At 46.3% G+C, this 20,954-nt stretch overlaps 1 protein-coding gene and 1 non-coding gene across 4 annotated transcripts in view; both read left to right on the top strand.

The window, feature by feature from the left end:
* The window catches only part of CCDC9B (coiled-coil domain containing 9B), a 46,198-nt gene that overhangs the window by 15,583 nt on the left and 9,661 nt on the right, over positions 1–20,954 (top strand). For 2 of the 3 annotated variants that reach the window (XM_042882061.1, XM_042882062.1), the window contains 5 exons: positions 6,860–6,934; positions 9,511–9,695; positions 10,555–10,616; positions 11,111–11,164; positions 11,638–11,734. In XM_042882061.1, coding sequence (XP_042737995.1) covers positions 6,860–6,934; positions 9,511–9,695; positions 10,555–10,616; positions 11,111–11,164; positions 11,638–11,734 — 473 coding nt within the window. The remainder of the gene's footprint in view (positions 1–6,859; positions 6,935–9,510; positions 9,696–10,554; positions 10,617–11,110; positions 11,165–11,637; positions 11,735–20,954) is intronic. The other variant, XM_042882063.1, reaches the window with a different exon arrangement.
* On the top strand, positions 15,875–15,988 carry LOC122185970. Its single transcript, XR_006181021.1, has one exon. It is a non-coding gene; the product is annotated as a U5 spliceosomal RNA (small nuclear RNA).

Here is a 20,954-nt window from a genome sequence, read left to right as displayed (position 1 = left end):
CTGCTGTCACTTGGTTCAGTCAGGGCATCAGGGAGACATCTAGATATGATGATGTGCTGAGACTGACGTGACTGTTCCTGTGCTGTAGCTATCCTTCAGGCTGTCAGATGTAATTCTGTGTTGCTCATGGCAAATCTCTCCACTTTGGCTCTTGCTGGGCTTGTTTAAATTTTTTATCTCTGAGGTCATCAAGGCTGGGATAGTGCTAGAAGAAAACAGAAGTGCCTAAGTTTCGATTTCAGATCCTGAACTCTGTTTTATAAGTGTTTTTAAAGGAGAGCCCCAGAAAAGGTAATATCTCATTTACTATGGAACATGAAATTTGAGGCTGAAAGACTGCATATTCTGTAATCTGTGGTTTTGGTGCTGCCTTGTTTGTGTTAATCACAAAGTGGTTAGATTCAGAGTGTGTGAGAGCAGGCCTACAATTGCGCTAGCTTAAAGCCATGTCTGCCAACACCTTTTTACATGAATCTGAGGCTTTGAGACTTAGAAAAACAAGGAGGATGCCTGACAGATTTGATTTTGATGATTGAGCAGAGGTTGCGTTTTACTCTCTTCAGGTCTTACTGTGCTGCCATTCATCTAGCTCATTCATTTAAATTCATTACCAATGAATGCAATTACCTCCATGTAGCAGTACAAGGAGCTCATGTAACTGTCGTCCTGCCTTTCCTCAATTGTATGTAGCTACAGTGGTCTCCTTCACCAGCTTGGGCTAGAATGTAATCCTAATAATCCCCAGGAATGCAAACAACTCCATGCTGCTGCTCCTCAGATACCAAAGCTCATTTGAAGTATTTCCTTTTTTTCTTCCTTAATCCAAAGACGGTCACTCAGTTGGCAGAAGGTAGGATTAAATCCCCAGCACGCTTCTAGCAACAGTGGGCTGCGAAGGAGGCTACCAGCTGTTGACATCTGCAGGGAAAGGCATTGTGTAGAGACATTCAGTGCCTCCATGCTTTGGATGGTCAAGAAAAGGATCTCTTTGTGTCACAGGAGCACAGGAAACCCACAGGGGCTTGATATAAATCTAATTATCAAACAGCAGTACCAAGGAGCAGTGCATGCCCATTACTTAGAATAAAAGAAAAGATCCATTTTCCTGGATCACCTGGTCTTCTGGCAGGACAGATATTCTGGCTCAACAACAGTCTTGGACCAATGCCATTGCCAAGATTCATTTAGCAATAGCATCATGCTTCTTTCTGGCACACAAAAAAAATTATGTCCTGCTTTCTGTTCCTGAGGTTGGCAACATACCTCCCTCAGCCTCTCAGAAGCTCACAGAGAACGGAAAGAGCTCCCTGAAAGACAGAGTGCTTTTGGGTATCATGCATTGAGACAGCAGGCAGGGGGCAAGCACGAGGGACCACACAGCACAGTTCCCAGAGCTAGGAAATGGAGGAGTTCGTAGAGCCCATTTTAAAAATGGGCTTTTCTGAAAGTATTTGTTGTTGTTGTTTGGATTCCTCTTGTACTTTAGAAAAATACATAAAACTTTGTGTTTGAAATTCTAGTTTCCAATACCTGTTAGCAGATGGATATGTTTCAGAGTCCAGCTGAGCTCGGGAGATCTTGTTTCCAGTGATTTCCCTAGACTGATCAGGTCCTGCTCTTCTGTAGCTAATGAAGATACCTTTTATTAGTATTTTAAATGTATAACTTCAGGGCATAAAAGAGCTCTCAGTGCACAGGCACCTTTCAACTTAAAGGACGTGGCCGAAAGAGAGCTAAGTGTTTGGGTTTCCCAGTCATCTCTACAGGCTACTTTCATCCATTTGCACTTCGTCAATGCTTTCCTGGGGTCAGTGACAGAAGCATATGGGCCCCAAAGTGACAGGTCACATTGGCATCTCACACATCATGCCAGCTTGGGCTTGTTGTGGCAAGTGAGATTCGGTCTGACCTGCCCTGTCACTTCAGCTGTTCCTAAACTGCACTAAGGATTAGCATTTTAAACAAGTGCTTCTGTTTTCTGATTAGGATAGCGCTTGAAAAAATGATACCAGCCAAGTCTGATTTCATGTACTGTGCCTCAGAGCAATGAGTTTCTCCACAAGGCACCGGAAGACTGCAATGTAGAGAGCAGATCAGAATTAGTAATACCCAAACGGATTAAACCTTTATTAAATAATGTTAGCCTGCAGAGCTCACTGTGCGTCACATGGATGTTGAATACAGCAACCCACTTTGGAAATGGAGGGCAAATCCCACCAGTGCTGATTACGGCATCTACAAACCTCCAGTTTCCCCTTGCATAAAGGGGGCTTTAGTATTCCTTTGCCTCCCTAGCTTTGGTGGCAATAGGCATGTGAGCAACACAGAGCTGCTGAGTGCAGCATCATTACAGGAAAGCTGATGAAGAGAGCTGGTTCCTCTGCAGCCCAACGCCACCCCAGCACTGCAGAGGAACTAGTGAAGCACCATATGCACTGACACTAAGTGTTTGCAGCAGCAGCACAAGGGCTCAGAAAGAGCAAACCAGGGATGTCTGTAGTTGTTCCTCACCTCCTACACTCACCAGCCCCCATGTTCTCTGCCAGGAGCAGTAACTTTGTCTTTGACAGGTCTTTCTTCCCTTGTTCTCTTTTTCAGAGTACGTATGATTTCACTGACCTGTTTCACATCTCCCTTCTGCCATGTCTTCTGCAGATGTGGGAGTCCAGCCCTAATTAGACATGTCTGCTGAGGAAGTAGTCCAGTATTTTGGATCACCCCCATTGTGCCTTGTTTGCACCTTTTTAGTTTTTACTGTATTCTTTTAATGCAAGAGGACCAGAACTGTATGTGGTATTCAAACTGTGAGCTCATTGTGAATGTACTCAGTAATGCAGCAATGTTTCTGGTTTGTTCTCTATTCTTGTCCTAACAATTTTGCATTTTCTTTGCTTTTTCTTTTTTTTTTTTTTTTTTCTTTTTTGCCCCCTGAATAATTGAGCTAACATTTTCAGAGAGCTAGTCACAATAACACCAAGATTTCATTGCTGGATGGTAATCATAGCTCACACTTCACCACTGTATGCGTATATGTACAAGAAGGAGCATTTTTTTCTCCATGTGAGTTACTTTGCATTACTGATATTTAATTTCATCTATAATTTTATGATGCAGGCATTCAATATCAAAAGATCTTTTTCAGATCCTTCCTAGCAAATTACATTCCTCGCCCTGGATGATTTAGTACCGTCAGCAAACTGTCATCTCTCTATTCAGTTACTTTTCCAGACCATTTATGAGCATGCTGAGCAGCACATGTTCCAGTGGCACACCCCAGCTAATCTTCTACTGTGAAAAATTACATTTTCTTGCCACTGTTTCCTACCCTTATATTAATTGTTAATCCACAAAAGAAACTTCACTTTCACCCCCAAATTTTTCAGCTACCATTAGATGGGGCATCAGTGTCGTCTGAGGAGGTGTTTGCTGGCACCCCAGTTTCAGGGTTAGCTTTCAGCCACATTATCCCAGCAGAGTCTCTCCTTTGGCCTCTCTCCCTTTGTGCCCAGCTGGGTCCCTGCTCATTCTGGGTTGTTTGTGCTCTTCTTCCTGCAGAGGCTGAGGATGCCCAGGAGAGGGGATCACATCCATCACTTCCCCTTCACACTCTGTGGCCTGGCCACTGTCACACCCAGCCCCTGCACTTGCCAAATGTGTATTGTAAGATTTGAAGGCTATCCACATTTCTTCTCTATTTTTATACATGATGAAATTAATTACAAAGTAAAACAAGCAAACAAAATCCTCCCATTCTTGCTATCCTTGGTGCTTCTAGCTAGAACCACATTTCCAGTCCTATACCACATCACAGCTGTGGCAGAGGAAATATGAGAGAAAAAAAAAAAAGCTGTTTTCATGATTTTCTTTTCCAAAACAGCCTCAATTCTGAGTATATTATTCTGCCATTTTGAGCCGTATTTTTTTCTTACCCTACTATATACAGGTAGGATAGTTGTGTTATCACATGTCTCTGGGGACCAAGTCATCCTGTCTCTTTGCAGAACAAATCAGCCTGAGCACATCGCTCTACTGATACAGCTTCATGGCCTGCAGTTCTGCTGCTGGCTTAGAGATCACACAACTGAAGCTTCTCTTCCCACCTCTCCCTGGCTCCCCCTAAGTCTGCCAACTTCAGGCTCTTTCTGCGCAGAGGACCAAGAATAATGGCCCAGTGTTTAGCCCCAGTTTTCCCAAAAGCTGTTCCATGCTCCATCAGTGTTTCATGATAATTAGTACATTAGAGCTGCAAGGTAGCAGCACAAGACCAGTGAAACACGATGGTTAATTAGCAGGTTGAAAATCATCTAGTCGTTACAGTTTCAGGCCTTTTAAATTGTCCTTTTAGTAACAGTTTTCCATGATGACATATCAAAAATGACTGTAATCAAGAAACACAAGAGCTGTTTTCAGGACTTAAGCAGGTGAGCCTGACCCCGTGCTTGCTCACCAAACCTGCTGCAGGAGAAATGCTTTTACACTGCAGATGAGCGGCAGGGACAGGCAGGAAGGGTGGCTGGGAAGTCTTCAGCTCCCTACAGACCTCACAGTTAGTAGGCAGATTTTTCAAAAGAGCTGGAAAAAAGAAAATCCTCTCATGTGCTGAGCTAGGTTTGAAAATCCTGCCCAGTGAGGGATGTGAGCTCCAAGCCCCCTCCACCATCCTGGGGCTAACGAATTTAGAAATCCTTGTGTAAACCTTGGGATAAATAAATGTAATCTTCTCTGCTTTGGGCATTTGTTTTCTCCTCACATCTCCTCCCCTGCTGGGCCAGAATAGTTAAACGAGGAGTCGATAATGTCATTGTCATATTTCATAATTTTGGGGGCGGAGAAGAGGAAGGAGGAGAAAAACATGTTTTGTTTCTCTGTGGCCTGGGTGTGTCATAAAAGGCTAACAGTGGCTTTGGGGCAGCATGAAGAAAATGCTAAAGTCTGCTCCTGAGCCAGTGCAAAACCCAAGCTCAGTGTGTTTTCTGACCTGCACAGTTCAGTCCTGCTTTTCTGGTAGAAGTGAACCAGAAATTTCTGGTTCTGTTTTCCACAGTGTCCTTTGAGAAGCAAAAATAGAAACCAGCTAAGGAACAAGGCAGCCCAGCTTTGAACAGAGGGAGGTATAAAAGGATGGAGAGTTGCACGCTGTCCCTGGAACAGAACGATTTGTGGTGCCCAAAATGGGACAGCCTCCAGCTTGGCCAGCCACGCAGCAGCTGTGTCTTCCTGCTTCTCATGAACTGCAGCACGTTTTCCATTTTCCAGCACATTTCCTGGGCGCAGGCTTGCTCTTCATTCCTGCTTGGCAGAGCCAGAGCTGAAGTCAAACTGCACTAGGCTGCAGACAGGCAGAAGCACACTGCTCCCCCCACAGCCTGCACAAACCCTAGCTCAGCACTCCAGCTGTGCGGATGCTCCGGCTTTCCGCTTCCTGTCTTTGGGGACACAATCAGGCATTGTAAAAGCTCCAAACCGAATCAATTTCTGTGTGAGCTTGCTTGAGAAATATGCAGACACAGATGAAACAATAATCACATCCATGCAGGACCCTGCCTCAGTTTCTCAATGAGCTGTTTTTGGCATTTCCAAGGCAATCAGTGCTCCTTCTCTCCCATCTCTTCTCCCAGTCCTCCTGCTTCCCCCAGGGACAGAGGGGCTCCAGCTGATGAAATGACTCATTTCTTTTTCAGCTGCTTCAAAGGCTAAATATCCATCTACATCTTGCTCTCCAGCCAGCCTCCTCAAATAAGCTAAATTTCCAGGTTTCTTCTGCTTTAATTTCTCTATAAATGCAATGTCTCAATTTATAGCGCTGGCTATAAGGTCACACTTCCCACGTACACAACCCCCAAAAAAGACTGCCTGCTGCTGTTGACAGTTCATCTGTACCCTAGCTCCATCCCGGCCTGATCCCACAGCATATGTGTGAGCAGTAGAATTAATTGCTTTAGGGGGCTCTGTAGAGATGTGGAAATCCAAGTTTCCAGCATTCAGCCCTATCACGCCAGACTAAAGCTAGTGGTGATAAATAATTGGATTATAAGTTTGTTTCCAGCCTGGGTTGGCCTTCATAGCACTGATACTTTCTCGAAAGGCTGATCTGGCAGTTTGTGCTGTGACTTCCCTCTTTGTTTTTCGGTTTTGCCTGGCTGTGCAAAATGGCAGCATGATAATCTCAGCCCCACACATAGCCCAGTCCCACAGAGTTCAGCAGGGAAGGGAATATGAGGATGCCTCAGCTCTGATGGGCAAAAAGCTGCATGAGCTGGCAGCCCCAGGGCTGCCTTGTATAGTTACCAGATAGGAGGGAAGCTGCTGTGACAAATGGTGTGGCACTTGGCAGCTGCCTTGCTGCAATATCTTTGCTTCTGCAGCATCTGGATGGGAGCAGAAACCTCTTTCAGTGAGGTGGCACCCTAACTATTGTTTAAGCAGAGCAGAAGGCTATTCTTAGAAAATCTTTCTTATGCTCTGCAGTGTGTTTTCCTAAGACCCACTCCACCCTGCCCTTGACCACAGCTGCATCTGTGCCAATCCAAATCTATAAGGGTACCTAAAACTTTGTCTGCTTTAGAAGAGCTATGACCATATAGGTTACTTCTCTCCCACCAGCTTGGGAGAATGAGTGACCTATAGGAATTCATCCCTTTTTCTTTCTCTTCCTCTTACATCCCTTACTTTCCAACTTTTTTTTTTCCTTTTTCATTTTAGCTTGAGTAAGGATCCCAGGGACCAACCTCTTCTCTTTTTTTCTGATCTTTCTAGGGCAGCTCTTACATGTCACAATGAGCAGAGGGTTTGCAAATGCACCCCCAGCCAGGAGTCCTTGCTTTATCCTGTGGTAATTCCTTTGTCTGTGCTCTTGCAGATAGAGGAGAGGAGAGCAGTGGAGAAGAGGAGATCAGACAGTGACAGAGGCCCTGAAAGTGAGCACAGCCGTAAGGTGAGTGCTATCCAATGTCTTTTGAAGAACGCTTGTTTTGGAAAAGGGAACCAGCAGAATGTGCCTCCCTGTCAGTAAATTACTTCAGTGCTAAAACAAATAGCAATATGGTCTGATGTGATCCCCACTGCTCATTCCTTTCCTCCTCCAAAGCTTTGCTGAACAGCTAACACATCTGAAGCTAGACAGCCAGTCTCAGAGCAGCAGGGACTTGCTCATCACAACTTGTCATGACTATTTATATCCCTAGCAAAGAAGTGGGAATATAGGGAAGCACATATACCCATGTGCAAAAGCACAGTCCTAATCATTTCCTCTCCCTATGGCCTGAAAGTCTCAGACCTCATTAGCTGCAGAACCTCACTTGAAGAGAAGCTGAGTAGGATGGAGGTAAATTAAAGCATAGGCCTTCCTACCGGCTGTTTAATGCAAACCTGGAGGACATGCTGACTCCCCTGAGCCTGCAGATGTTCTTAATTAATGGAGCACAAATTGAATAGACCCACCTCAACAGGATTCATTAGGAGAACACAGATGGGCTCTTAACTATTAATCCCAGCTGATCCCCCTATAGCAGCACAGGGCAGCATAATAGCTTTACAGTCCAGCTAAGCACAGCTGTGCTCCAGGCAAGGCAAGCCCCTGCTCAGAGACCATCTCCCACTTCTTGGCAGGACTCACAGATCCCACTGCATCTGCCTATGGGAGAGAATGGGCATCAGCCTCAGTTTTTGGCTTCCTCTTTGCTAATGGTCAAGGTGATGATACAGGGCACATCCTTTATCCCCTGACTTTGGAGTGTGAACCTTGCTCTCACCAGCTGTGTGCTGTTTAGTTCTTGCATACCTCTCATCCATGGATGCATCTGCTTTGACAGGACCTGCTTTTCTGGCTCCAGAGCATCTCTGGGCCTTTTGTCCAAACCAAGGGACTGGTGGTTGCCCTGGCTTTGCTCTGCCTTTCTGCAGACCCCATCTTTCCATTCTCAGAGAGACTGTCTCAGGTCCCTCAGCTCCCACCAGCTAAGGAACAGAGGAACAATTACTGCCACCTCAACTCCGACCCACGCAGGTATATCTCCTTGGCAACAAGGCTTTCAGTTACTCTTCCCCGCTGTTCTGCTTTTATCAGCAGTACAACACTGAGGAGTTAATTCCCATGTGGAGAAGGGCACGTGTGTGAAGTAATGAACTATCCACTGGTAATTAACACCCCAGGACTCAGCACTAAGCTATTTGCTACACAGCGTTGCTTAACAACACGCTGTGGCCAGTTGCCTATTTCCACCCCATCCATTAACTTGATGGCTGGATTACCCGTTTCTCCCTCTTCATGCATTTTGCTGGAGCTTCACAGAGCTCCATCAGCTCTGAACTATCTTTTTGTTAAGCTTTAAATCTTGAATGCTGGCAGTCCTCGTCTAGTTTAGGGCATAACCCTGATTCAGGTGTACTAAAACCTTCAGGTGGGCAGATTCATCAGCTTAAACCTCCCAGAAACTTGGTAATGTTGCAGGCACACTGGGAGCTAACTATATGCTGTAAGTAGACTTTATCAGAAAGCATTTTTAAGGGAAAACAGAGATTTTGTTTTAAAACCTTCAAAAAAGCAGGAACATGGTAAGTGAAAGCCACTGGCCAGCAGTTAAAGTGACTGTAATTACAAATAGGATGAAGGTTGTGGCCATTTGCACACAGAATTATAGGAGTATGCTTTGAAAGTATGTAGTTAGGTTTTAAATATCTACAATTGAAACTTGGGTCTGGTGTGGCTGCTCCCCAGTCAGGGTACTTATTGCAGGAATCCAAGAGACCCTACAGTTCTGTTTAGGGAAATAGCAGTGAAGCCCATCTCATTAAGGCGACAGGAATGTATCCAGATGACAAAATTTGGGGGTTTAGTGGGTGAGATTTTAATCCTTAGGAATATAATGCTGTCCATGTTAGTCTGGACAAAGTGGAACAACTGTTCAGAAATGCATTAACACAAACAGTCTTCTTGCTGTTGAATATCTCTGGGATGGAATGGTTGCTAGCTCTGATTTGACCATGGATTTACAATGTGGAACTGAGGAAGCTGTACAACTTCTTTCTGACCCAGTTCTTTTCTCTGTAAAGTCAATAAAATGTTACCAACCATGGGACCAGCATACTTAGGCTATGGTTAAAGTAGAGTCCCTCTGTGTACACATGGCTTTACAAAGGTGGCACCTTTCTCCAAACAGTTTTCAGATATTAGTGAGCATTAGGGCAAGAGGTAATGGCCTTGAGTTGTGCCAGGGGAGGTTCAGGTTGAATATTAGGAAGAAATTCTTCCCTGAAAGCGGGATGCATTGGAACAGGCTGCCTGGGGGGAGGCTGAATCACTGTCTCTGGAGGTGTTCAAGAAAAGGGTAGATGTGGCACTTAGGGACATGGTTTGGTGGCCACGCTGGTGGTAGGTTGGTGGCTGAACTCAATGATCTTGGAGGTTTTTTCCAATCTTAATGATTCTCTGATTTGGTGATCTCTAGTGGTAACAATCACCTGCGGGCTTTTCAGACAATTTATTAACAAGTAGTTCTTTTGCCTCCCCAGGAGGGTGGGAAGTCAGTCCAGAAGTGCCCCGGAGACCTGAGCTTCCCCTTGAGTGGACGGGAACGCTCGGAGTACATCCGCTGGAAGAGGGAACGAGATCAGATTGACCTCGAGCGACTGGCACGGCACAAGAATGCAAAGGGCGAGTGGAGGCGGGCTTGGGATGTGGAGAAGTCAGAGCACATGTAGGTCCTCTGGTGTTCTGGGGTGGTTTGTCTGCAACAGGCTGAGTAAAGCCAGTGATGAGATCTTGTACAAATGATCATTGCTTACAGAATCCTGTGCTGCAATCTGCCTTTCCCTAACAAAATTTTCATTTCTGCTTCCAACCTAAGCCATTCTGTGTTTCTTCTGGTCATGTCTGTCAGTGGGACCAGATACCAGAGCAATTCTCATCTTTTCTTTCTGTCTTCTACCCTGATAGGAGATATTTTGTGCTAAAATTTTCTGCCATTGGTCCTTCCAGAATGAGGACTGAGGGAGAGAGGGAAGCATGAATCCCTGCTCAAGTCTATACCTGCATAGTCTTCTCCATCCCCACTAGGACAGATCCAGTGGCAGGGGTTGCAGGTGCTCTTCTTGAAACAAGAATGGACAAACTTGTGTTGCTCATCCAAGGGTTTTCTCAAAGCCTTTGTTTCTCCTTTTCAATCACAAGATGAGAAAACAGACTTATATCCTCCTCAGGGAGGAGTGATTACTTCAAAGACTACTTGCATGGTACAGGAGAAATGCTGGGTAGCGTGGGAGAGCTCTCAATGGGCTCTGACATTTCTCTACTTTAAACACTGTTCATTTAGCTGTGTTTTTCCAGCAGAGCTACACCTGGCTGGTGTACAGGTTCTCCTTTGGGGTAGAATTGCCTCACAGCCTCATCTCTCCTGGTTAGTGCATGCAGTTTCAGCTTCTGCTGACAAACCTGCACATATTTGCCAGTGGGCAGGTGCAGAAAGGCTGGAGGCTGTGTCTTGAGGTCTCCTGCCCACACTTTTGCACACCGGAAGAGGATGGTCAGGTCTGACACTGCCTGTTTTTAACCTGCAGGTTTGAAGAGGACTTTGTTAAGGATGGGGAGCCAGCCTTGGATAATCCCAGCAATAAGAAAGGTTGGCAAGGGACACCTAGATTCTGTCCTGACGCTAATGAATGCTGATCGTGCGAATCCCAGTGCCACAGCTGACACGGCTGTCACTCTGCTTTCCTGGGCAAATGCCTCTGAGTGCAGTGTTGGGGTCTCAGCCCTCTCTGCTTTGCAGAGTGCTCAGGGGTTGGGATTTGAGCATCTGGTTGCTAGCGCTTCTTACCTTCCCAGGGAGAGCAGTGGCATGGTTTCTGTAACCTTTTACAACACAAGGAGGTCCACCACTGCCTACTTTCCAGTGGTTTGAGAGGCAATCCTATTCCAGAGCACTTCATCTCTGATCCCTGTGGCACATGCTGGCTTCTTTACTAGCATAAGTCCATCATGATTCCTGTTTCTCAGGAGATGGACTGGCAGAACAAATCTTTCCCTTGCAGTACCCTATTTGAATGCCAATGCTCTCTGCAGTCTGCATTACAGACTGTCTCACTTTGTGCACTCTCTTCTTTGTCCTTTTAGGGGGAAGAAACGCAAGGAAATTCCAGCACAGGTCCTTTCCTCCCAGCGGGAGAGGTGAGTAAACCACATGACTCAGTTGTGTCACCCTACTAAACATCAGCACCTTTGAATGTGCCCCATGGGGAGAGTTCTGTCCAGGCACTGTCACAGACATATGATGTGTGTGTGCTGGGAATACACCATGTGTCTACTTTCCTAGCCTTGTGATAAGATCCCTGCACTGTGGCAAGGAAGAATAAGAACAGTCTCCCAAGAACAGCACAAGGCAGACTGTATCCAAGGGATAAGATCAATGTTTATTATTGGAATTTAGAACAGAAAATGCAGAAGAAACACATCTAAATTCTCATTCTGTATTCACAGCTTCAGAAAACGTATGTGTAGTATGCATGCAGCTTCAGAGGCTTCCCCATCCAAGAGTACTTTTCACTGATACAAGGATGTCAGCCCCAGCAGTGGTCATGCTGGTCATCAGCCAGTGGTCGTCAGCCAGTTCTGCCTACTTTTGCATGGCCTCTCTCTCCTAGGTGTAGGACAACACAGTGTGAACGTGAGCGATCCTGGTCCCAAAGCAACGAGCAGCCGAGCCAAAGGAAAGGACAGACTGACCGGCAGAGCCAGGAGGTAAAGAGACTGTCAGCAGTGCCGCAATCCAATGCTTGTGATGTCCATTTCCAGGTCCAATTCCTTGCTTGATTCTGACAACAGATAGAGAGAACGTCCAGTGGCAGCTGTTCAGATGGATCTACATTAGCACAGATCACGTCTGGCAGGGTGGCAGGGACAAGCGCTGAGATGACCAGGAAAAGCCATCTTATAAATGCATGGCTGAGAGGCTGGTGCAAGCGCAATAATTTTGGATTCTTTGATCACGGGGTGGTCTACTCGGCACCTGGCCTGAGGTCTGCTGATGGGAATTGCCTGTCTCCAAAAGGGAGACGGATACTCGCCCAGGAGCTGGCGGGACTTGTAGAGAAAGCTTTAAACTAGATAGGAAGGGGGAAGGGGATAAAGCCAGGCCTGCTAGAGAGCAGCCTGGGGAAGTGGTATTGGGATTAGGTGAGAGGCGAGGGGCTCAGCTGAGGTGCGTCTACACTAATGCACGCAGCATGGGCAACAAACAAGAAGAGTTGGAAGCCATTGTGCAGCAGGCAAACTATGACCTAGTTGCCATAACGGAAACGTGGTGGGATTGCTCCCACGACTGGAGCGCTGCAATGGATGGCTACAAACTCTTCAGGAAGGATAGGCAAGGAAAGCGAGGTGGCGGTGTGGCTCTCTACGTTAGGGAATGCTTTTACGCTACTGAGATTATGAGTGGGGACGATAATGTTGAATCCCTATTGGTAAAGATCAGAGGAAGGGCTGACAAGACAGGCACCCTGGTGGGCATCTGTTATAGACCTCCAAATCAGGATGAAGAGACAGACAAGGTATTCTATAAGCAGATGGCACAAGCTGCACAGTCGCCTGCCCTTGTCCTCATGGGGGACTTTAACTTCCCTGACATATGCTGGGAGTACAGCACAGCACAGAAGAAGCAGTCTAGGAGGTTTCTGGAATGCATAGAGGACAACTTCCTGATACAGCTGGTCAGAGAGCCCATGAGAGGAACTGCCCCACTAGACCTGCTGTTCACAAACAGGGAAGGTTTGCTGGGAGATGTGGAGGTTGGAGGCTGTCTTGGACAGAGTGACCATGAAATGATAGATTTCTCAATTCATGGTGAAGCCTGGAGGGGGAATAGTAAAACTGCTACCTTGGCCTTCAGGAGGGTGGACTTTGAATTGTTCAAGGGACTAATAGGGGGAGTCCCCTGGCATTCAGTCTTAGCGAGTAAAGGGGTCCAAGAGAGCTGGTTGCTCTTCAAGAAGGAAGTCTTAAGGGCGCAGGAGCAGGCAGTCCCCCTGAGCTGCAAAATGAGCCGGCGGGGAAGAAGACCGGCGTGGATGAATAGGGAGCTATTCCTGAGGCTCCGGGAGAAAAAGAGAATCTACCGCCTGTGGAAAGAGGGACAGGCCACTCAGAATGAATATAAGGGAGTCGTTAGGATGTGTAGAGGTGAAATCAGAAAGGCAAAAGCCCAGCTTGAATTTAACCTAGCTGCTGGGGTGAAAAGGAATAAGAAACTCTTTTATAAATACATTAACAGTAAGAGGAGAACAAAGGAGAATATCCACTCTTTGCTGGATGAGGCTGGGAATGTGACCACTGAGGATAAGGAAAAGGCAGAGGTTCTGAATGCCTTCTTTACGTCTGTCTTTAAAAGTCAGACCAGTTATCCTCAGGATACTCCTCTCTCTGACCTGGTAATCTCGGCTGGGGAGCACACTAACCCCCCTGTGATTCTGCAAGAAACAGTCAGAGAACTACTGCTCCAACTGGACTGTCACAAGTCGATGGGGCCAGATGAGATCCACCCAAGAGTGCTGAGGGAACTGGCGGTGGTGATAGCCGAGCCACTTTCCATCATCTGTCAGTGCTCCTTGTTGACTGGTGAGGTCCCAGAAGACTGGAGGCTTGCCAACGTGACTCCCACTTTCAAGAAAGGTCGTAAGGAGGATCCGGGGAACTACAGGCCTGTCAGCCTGACCTCGGTGCCAGGGAAGGTTATGGAGCATATCGTCTTGAGGGAGATCATGCGGCATGTGCGGGATGAGCGGGGGATCAGGCCTAGCAAGCATGGGTTTGTGAAGGGCAGGTCCTGTTTGACCAACCTGATCTCCTTCTATGATCTAGTGACCCATCTGGTGGATGAGGGAAAGGCTGTTGATGTGGTCTACCTAGACTTCAGCAAAGCCTTTGACACTGTCTCCCACAGCATTCTCCTGCAGAAGCTGGCAGCCTGAGGCTTGGATGGGTACACTCTTGGCTGGGTAAGGAGCTGGCTGAAGGGCCGGGCACAGAGAGTGGTGGTGAATGGAGTCAAATCCAGCTGGCGACCAGTCGTGAGTGGTGTTCCCCAGGGGTCGGTGCTGGGGCCTGTCCTCTTCAATATCTTTATTGATGACCTGGATGAGGGCATCGAGTGCACCCTCAGTAAATTCGCAGATGACACCAAATTGGCTGGAAGTGTGGATCTGCCTGGGGGTAGCGAGGCCATACAGAGGGACCTGGACAGGCTGGAGAGCTGGGCTGAAGCCAATGGGATGAGGTTCAACAAGGCCAAATGCCGGGTCCTGCACTTCGGCTACAACAACCCCAGGCGACGCTACAGGCTTGGGGCGGTGTGGCTGCAGGACGGCGTAGAGGAAATGGACCTGGGGGTATTGATTGATGCTTGGCTGAACATGAGCCGACAGTGTGCCCAGGTGGCCAAGAAGGCCAATGGCATCCTGGCTTGCATCAGAAACAGCATTGCAAGCAGGAGCAGAGAGGTGATTGTTCCCCTATATTCAGCACTAGTGAGGCCGCACCTCGAGTACTGTGTCCAGTTTTGGGCCCCTCACTGCAAGAAAGATATTGAGGCCCTGGAACGTGTTCAAAGAAGGGCAACAAAGCTGGTGAGGGGTCTGGAACACAGGCCATATGAGGAGCGGCTGAAGGAGCTGGGAATGTTCAGCCTGGAGAAGAGGAGGCTCAGGGGAGACCTCATTGCTCTCTATAACTTCCTGAAGGGAGGTTGTAGTGAGCTGGGGGTCGGCCTCTTCTCTCGTGTCATTAGTGATAGGACCAGAGGGAATGGCTTCAAGCTATGGCAGGGGAGATTCAGGCTGGACATCAGGAAGTATTACTTTTCAGAAAGGGTGGTCAGGCACTGGAATGGACTGCCCAGGGAGGTGGTGGAGTCACCGAGCCTGGGGGTGTTCAAGGAAAGGCTGGATGTTGTGTTGGGGGACATGGTTTAGTGGGAGCTATTGGGAATAGGTGAACGGTTGGACTGGATGATCTTTTAGTCTTTTCCAACCATGGTGATTCTATAATTCTATGATTCTATGATTCTATGACTTCACTCCATAGGGTTTGTGGCTTCTGTGAAGTGCATCTTCACAGTACTGACCCACTGCATCAGCTCTCTGCAGGGCTGCCTGCAGAGGCTAGAATTTCTCTGGGACCAGATTTTGGCACTGACATGTGCCCCAGGAGGTTTTTGAACACGTTATCTGACTTTCAGGCACCACTGATGTGGGGGAGTTGCCTTCAAAGATAGTTTCCAGCTGAACCAATAGTAATTAGGGTTGATAATGTGCTAGAGAAGTGACCTGTTCCTGCCAGTTGTGGGTAGCACACAGCAATGTAGTAATTTTCACTGAAGCAATTTCAGAATATCTGCAAAAGTAAGTGCATTTTTCAGGTTTGCCCACATACTCCCATGTGTCACTTCCCCTGCTGCTCTCTGTAATTAAATTCCAGTACAGTCTTCAGGTTTCCTGAGCCACACTATCTACTGGTTTAATAATAGGGATCGTCTTCACAGCACTGCCATGCCCTTTAGCAGGCAACACAAGGACGAGCTGCTGATTACATATCCCAAGTTTTATCTGGAACACAAAACCATTCCAGTAGTTTTTCCTGTTAGTTCTTCAATCATTCAGGTCAGTTACGGCCACACAGTTAAACATAAGGTGCATAAACAGATATGTGTTTTATAGGCATAAAGCACAGCATTACACAATAACTTAGCTGACTGGAGGTCATCTGCTATTTGCTGTTACGTGGCTCAAATTTGAAGTACTAAGCAGGGTCTGTGCGTGCGGGATTCTGCTGCCAGGGTAGTACACAGGTAGCTCTGAAAGTAATGCCTCTAATTTATTTCCATGGAAACTATTCTGATTTCTGTTCAGATTGTATAAATCTTTCGCCTTTTACTAAAGATTTCTGTGGAGAGGAACAAGCACGAGTGTTGTGAAATTTTTTGAGGCTCCGCTTCGGCAGAAAAATTTTTTCCCCTCACTACAAGAAAGACATTGAGGCCCTGGAGCGTGTCCAGAGAAGGGCAACGAAACTGGTGAGGGGTCTGGAGCACAAGTCTTATGAGGAGAGGCTGAGGGAGCTGGGATTGTTTATCTGGAGAGGAGGAGGCTCAGGGGAGACCTCACTGCACTCTGCAACTTCCTGAAGGGAGGTTGTGGTGAAGAGGGGTTTGGCCTCTTCTCCCAGGCAATGAACAGGACCGGGGAAATGGCGGCAAGTTGTACCAGAGGAGGTTTAGATTAGACATAAGGAAGAACTATTTCTCTCAGAGGGTGGTCAGGCACTGGAATGACTGCCCAGGGAGGCATGTCGCCATCCCTGTCAGTGTCCAAGAGGTGTCTGGATGAGGAGCTACAAGATCTGGTTTAGTTTGTGGTGGCAATGGTAATGAGAAGACTGTTGGACTAGATGATCTTACAGGTCGTTTCCAACCTTGTGATTCTATGATTCTATGATAAAACAGGCACAAAGAGCACAATAACACTATTTGGTAGAGCAAATTCTCAGCTACGAAACACTATTTTTCAATGCAGTCACCACCATTAGTTATGCATTTCACCAGTGATGAACAAGAGCCTGCATTGCTGCACTTGTAAAAATCTGCACCAGTGGAGGTGATCCACTATTTCACAGCTGCTATGAAAGCATAGTTGCTAGGAAAATGTTGCCCATGCAGTCTGTCTTTCATTGGTCTGAACAGATGAATATCAGAAGGTGCCAAATCTGACTATATGGTAGATGTGGTGTTTTGATTCCAGCTCATAATGGTGACACCATGTCTCATCACTGGTAATGATGTGATCCAGGAAACTGTCATCTTCAGCCTCAAATTTGTTCAAGAGGTCCCAACAAACTTGCATGTGGTGTTCTTTCTGTTCTTGTACGAGCGCTTGTGGGGCTACGTCACCATCTTCATTTCCAATACACTGAAAACAATATTCAGCTCCCACACAGTTCCCTGGCCGTAATCTGGTTCAAATTCTACTGCAATACCACCAATATCTGCCTCTGACATCATGGGCAAATGTAATAAAACAGGAGGCATTACTTTCAGATCAGCCCCCGTACTTTTGCAGCCTTCTGCCTTCCTAAGGCCCGTTAGACTTTTCAAAAATTAATTTAATTCTGATAAAATGATAAAGAGTAGTATCACCAACATGCAAATAATAAGGTTAGGTTTGTTTGCAAGTTACATTCAGCTTCTCTCTGTTCTTCAGCTCCATTCTCAATAGCATTTGCTTTGGAAAGAAAGGCTGGTGAGCTCTTCTCAAACTCCCTTTACCCCAGCCACTGACTGCAGTACTAGGGAATTACAGCAGTTCCCAGAGGATGTGCAAGGTGGGCATGCTGGTAGATTCACTCTGTTGTTACTTTCTGTGAATACCCTACAGTACTTCCAACTGCAGGCTAAGCGTTGCTTTCATGCCCTGATTTCACACAGTTCTGCTCTGGTTGAGCGTGCAAACCAATTAGGGCCAAAACAAACTCCTGTACCCCAAGAACTACCCTCAAGATTGAGTGTTGTTCTGAGGTTTGTTGCTGAAATTTGGTTATTTGTGACAAATGCTTAATAATTATTTCAGCTGCTGTGAACTTAACTGGATCAGTTGTTATCTATTGTCCCAGTGTATTCCAAGCTAATCACACTAGCTTTTGCTTGGACTTTGGTCCATCTGTTCCTTCAAAATAAATGCAGTTCTAGTGCTCTGCCTTTTGCATTGACGAAGATTCATAGGGCAACTCATTGCTGCAGAGTCAATCGTGTCTCGGTTGTGGGAGACACGTTCAGCGCTCCACGGGCTGGAAGAAATCACACAAAACATTGTGATTTCCCTGCCAGAATTTGCTGGGAATGTGAGTTACGCTTATTGATCACATTGTTGCTCATAAGAAGCAGAATATGAGGAAAGACCTCAGAAAATAGGATGGTGTTGGAAGAATATGGTGATAAGAGAAGCCTTGTGCATTTCCAATGTTTAAAGTTTAATACTAATATGTGTTCTGCCCTGTGGATGTTTATTTGTACAGTTTGATGCATATAGCTGCTTAAATGTGCGCTGGGAGTACGTTAAATGAAAGAGCAGTGTGGATTTTGAGTGGCTTCAGTAGAATGGACAAGGAGTTTCTTGCTTCCCTTTTACAGGCAGAGCAGATAGATGGATCACATAATGATCTGCTCCCTCCTTGCAGGTCAGAGGACTACACTCAGGTCCTGCCTCTCGTTCCATCTCAATCTCAGTCAGACTGGGGAAGGTCAGACCCCTGTCTTCATCTCCTCCTCTTCAGCAAAGGTTGGCTTACACCCCAAAGTATGCCTGGGTCAGAAGATGCTGACAGGTTTCCAGAAATTATAACAGGCTCTTGAGGTGTTTCTTTCTCCTTCTGTGCTGCGTTCTGAACACCATGCTCAGAAGGAATGCCTTGGCTAGCTGTCTTATAGCAGGAATTCAGTATCATTGGGCTAGGATTTAACATTTTATACAGACTGCTGCTGAGCCCCTGAGTGGCCAGCTTGGAGCGCTGTTTGATGACATCTCACTGAGCTGCCCCTCGTTGGCAGCTGTTGGGAGTTTCTTCCCATTGTGGTCTCTGCTTGCCTCTTCTGCTCCAGTGCTTGTGTAGGTCATCAAAGGCAGCCTGCCCTCTGCCAACAGCTAGGACAGATCACATCGTTTCAAACTGTAGTGTTCTACGTGGGCATCAACACTTTTAATTGCTTAATAGGAGTTTTAATTGTGTAATAGGACAGTATTATCCCCTTGCTTTCCTCAAACCACTGCCTTTAGCATTTTTATGCAGTGCACCCAGCTGACTAAATGTCTCTTGAGCCATGGAACTGCACAGCCTGTTTTTTCACAACAAATTGGGCAAGTGTGGGTTTTCAGTATATCTGTGCCCCTGGTGCAGAGCTGGGAGGCATTTTAGTGCATCTAACCACTGTAGGGTTGCTGGGTTTAGTTGAGATGTTATTCATACCCATTAAAAACTTTAAGTCCCCAAAATGGCTGGTGCTAGAATCCTGTGTAGATGCCTAAACTGTCTTGCTGGTGAAATTATAAAATCTTATGTACTGTTGTCTTCAAAGAGACTTTACTTTTTCTTTTTTCTTGCTTTGTTTACCAGTGAAATAATTCATCATACTCCTCCATGAACGTCATCCATTAGAAATTGGACTAGAAGGTTTCTTGATTGACTTTTTTCACTCTTGTTTGCTGTTTCAGTACTCCACATATATCAGCTACCAGGATGGAAAACCATGGTTCATTTAAAACTACAGAGGAGTATCTTAAATACTGCTGAGATGAGTAGGAACATGGAGTCATGCCCTAAAGTCCTTGTGTTCACCTGTGGACATTGGAAAAATAAGGAAGCCAAACATTTGTCTACTGCAGCATGGCCGCCTCCTTCAGCACTAATTGCTCCATCCTGCCTGAGTAACTTCAGAATAGCTTTTCTTCTGCCCACCCATCTCACCTCCTGGACTTTATTTTTCTTACCTCCTCTCCACTGCTGCTTCTGTGTCCTCTGCTGATCTAGAAGAGGTCCTGTCTGTCCATGTAATCGTATCTTTGAAGCTGGAAGAGCATCCTTTGCTCTCCTACTTCTTTTTGGGAAAAGCCTCATTCCAGAAAGGCTCAAGGTGCCTTTGGGGTGATGAATATTCATTACCTTCGTTTGGATCTGCCCTTTATTGCTCACAGACTTTCCTCCCATTCAAGTCCAAGCAACCCAACAGCAGTGGTAAGATCCATTTGGAGCATTTTGTGGATGCCCTGTCCCTGGAGACATTCAAGGCTGGACAGGGCTCTGAACAGCCTGAACGAGCTGTAGGTGTCCCTGTTCAATGCAGGGGAGTTGGACTAGATTACCTTTAAAGGTCCCTTCCAAATGATTCTGTGACTTCCATCCTAAAACTGTAGTTGAGTTCCTGTATGACACCTGTCATGAATAAGGGAATGCACTGAGATGTTGGGTGTCAGTGATCAGTAACGCATTCTGGTACATTAGTGGTAATGATGGGGAAGAGGAACACATCGGGCAGAAATGATTATTTCAAAATTGGTGTCTGGTTTGTTTTGGCTATATTTAGACCTGTGGTGGTAGCCTGTTCTGGACTGGTTCTGCAGGAGGCACAGCAGCTGAGGAGTCAGAGCAGAGTGAGGCAGAAACCCACAGTCAGCACATCATTCCTTTGTTTATTTACCTGGGGAAAGTGGTCAGTAGGCTCACAAAACAGATGTTGAGTGCAGAGGGAACTGTTGATGAGGGCAGCACATGACAAAATGTAATGCTGTTGACTGTGTGTGATGGACTACCTGCACAGCTTGACTTTCAGGTCACCACTGAAAATATATCAGCAGCTTCCAAGAGCAGAAAACCTTTGGCAGTTTGAGTCAGCACACCCAGTGACAAAGTCCTGCCTTGAGTTCTGGACAAGACCTCACTGGCTGTACTCTGTGTGCTGGGTCACAGCTGCCTCCAAGCCTTATCAGGCTGATCCAAGCTTATTAAAGTTACCATATCCATCTCTATACCCTTTAAAAGCCTTGAGGTGCTTGCAAATGCAACTCACTGCTGCCCAAGGGGCTTCACTAGCTACACAGACAGCATGGAGTAGTTCAGTGTGATTGCACAGCATTACCTGATGGTAATTCCCACACAGTTTTCACAAGGGCATGTGTGATCACTGTAAATGTGCACATTTGCCTCTGGAAGTGCCCGAATGCAGTCACCTCTGTGTACATTGTCATTTTTTGGTCCAAGTTTGCCTGCTGAAGAGGCCAGTAAGTTTAGCATAATCTATCTAGAGAATTAAATCTCATACACCTTTGCACATGTGCTTTTCAGAGTATATGGCAGAGAGAAATGTATACATATATACATTTAGATTGTGCGCTTGTGACTCAACTCACACATATGAGAGGTGCCC

This window comes from Lagopus leucura, unplaced genomic scaffold, assembly GCF_019238085.1.
Source record: "Lagopus leucura isolate 7727_CA_CO unplaced genomic scaffold, USGS_WTPT01 Super-Scaffold_100033, whole genome shotgun sequence".
In the NCBI taxonomy this organism is placed as follows: domain Eukaryota; kingdom Metazoa; phylum Chordata; class Aves; order Galliformes; family Phasianidae; genus Lagopus; species Lagopus leucura.
This window is presented reverse-complemented; position numbering and strand designations above follow the sequence as displayed.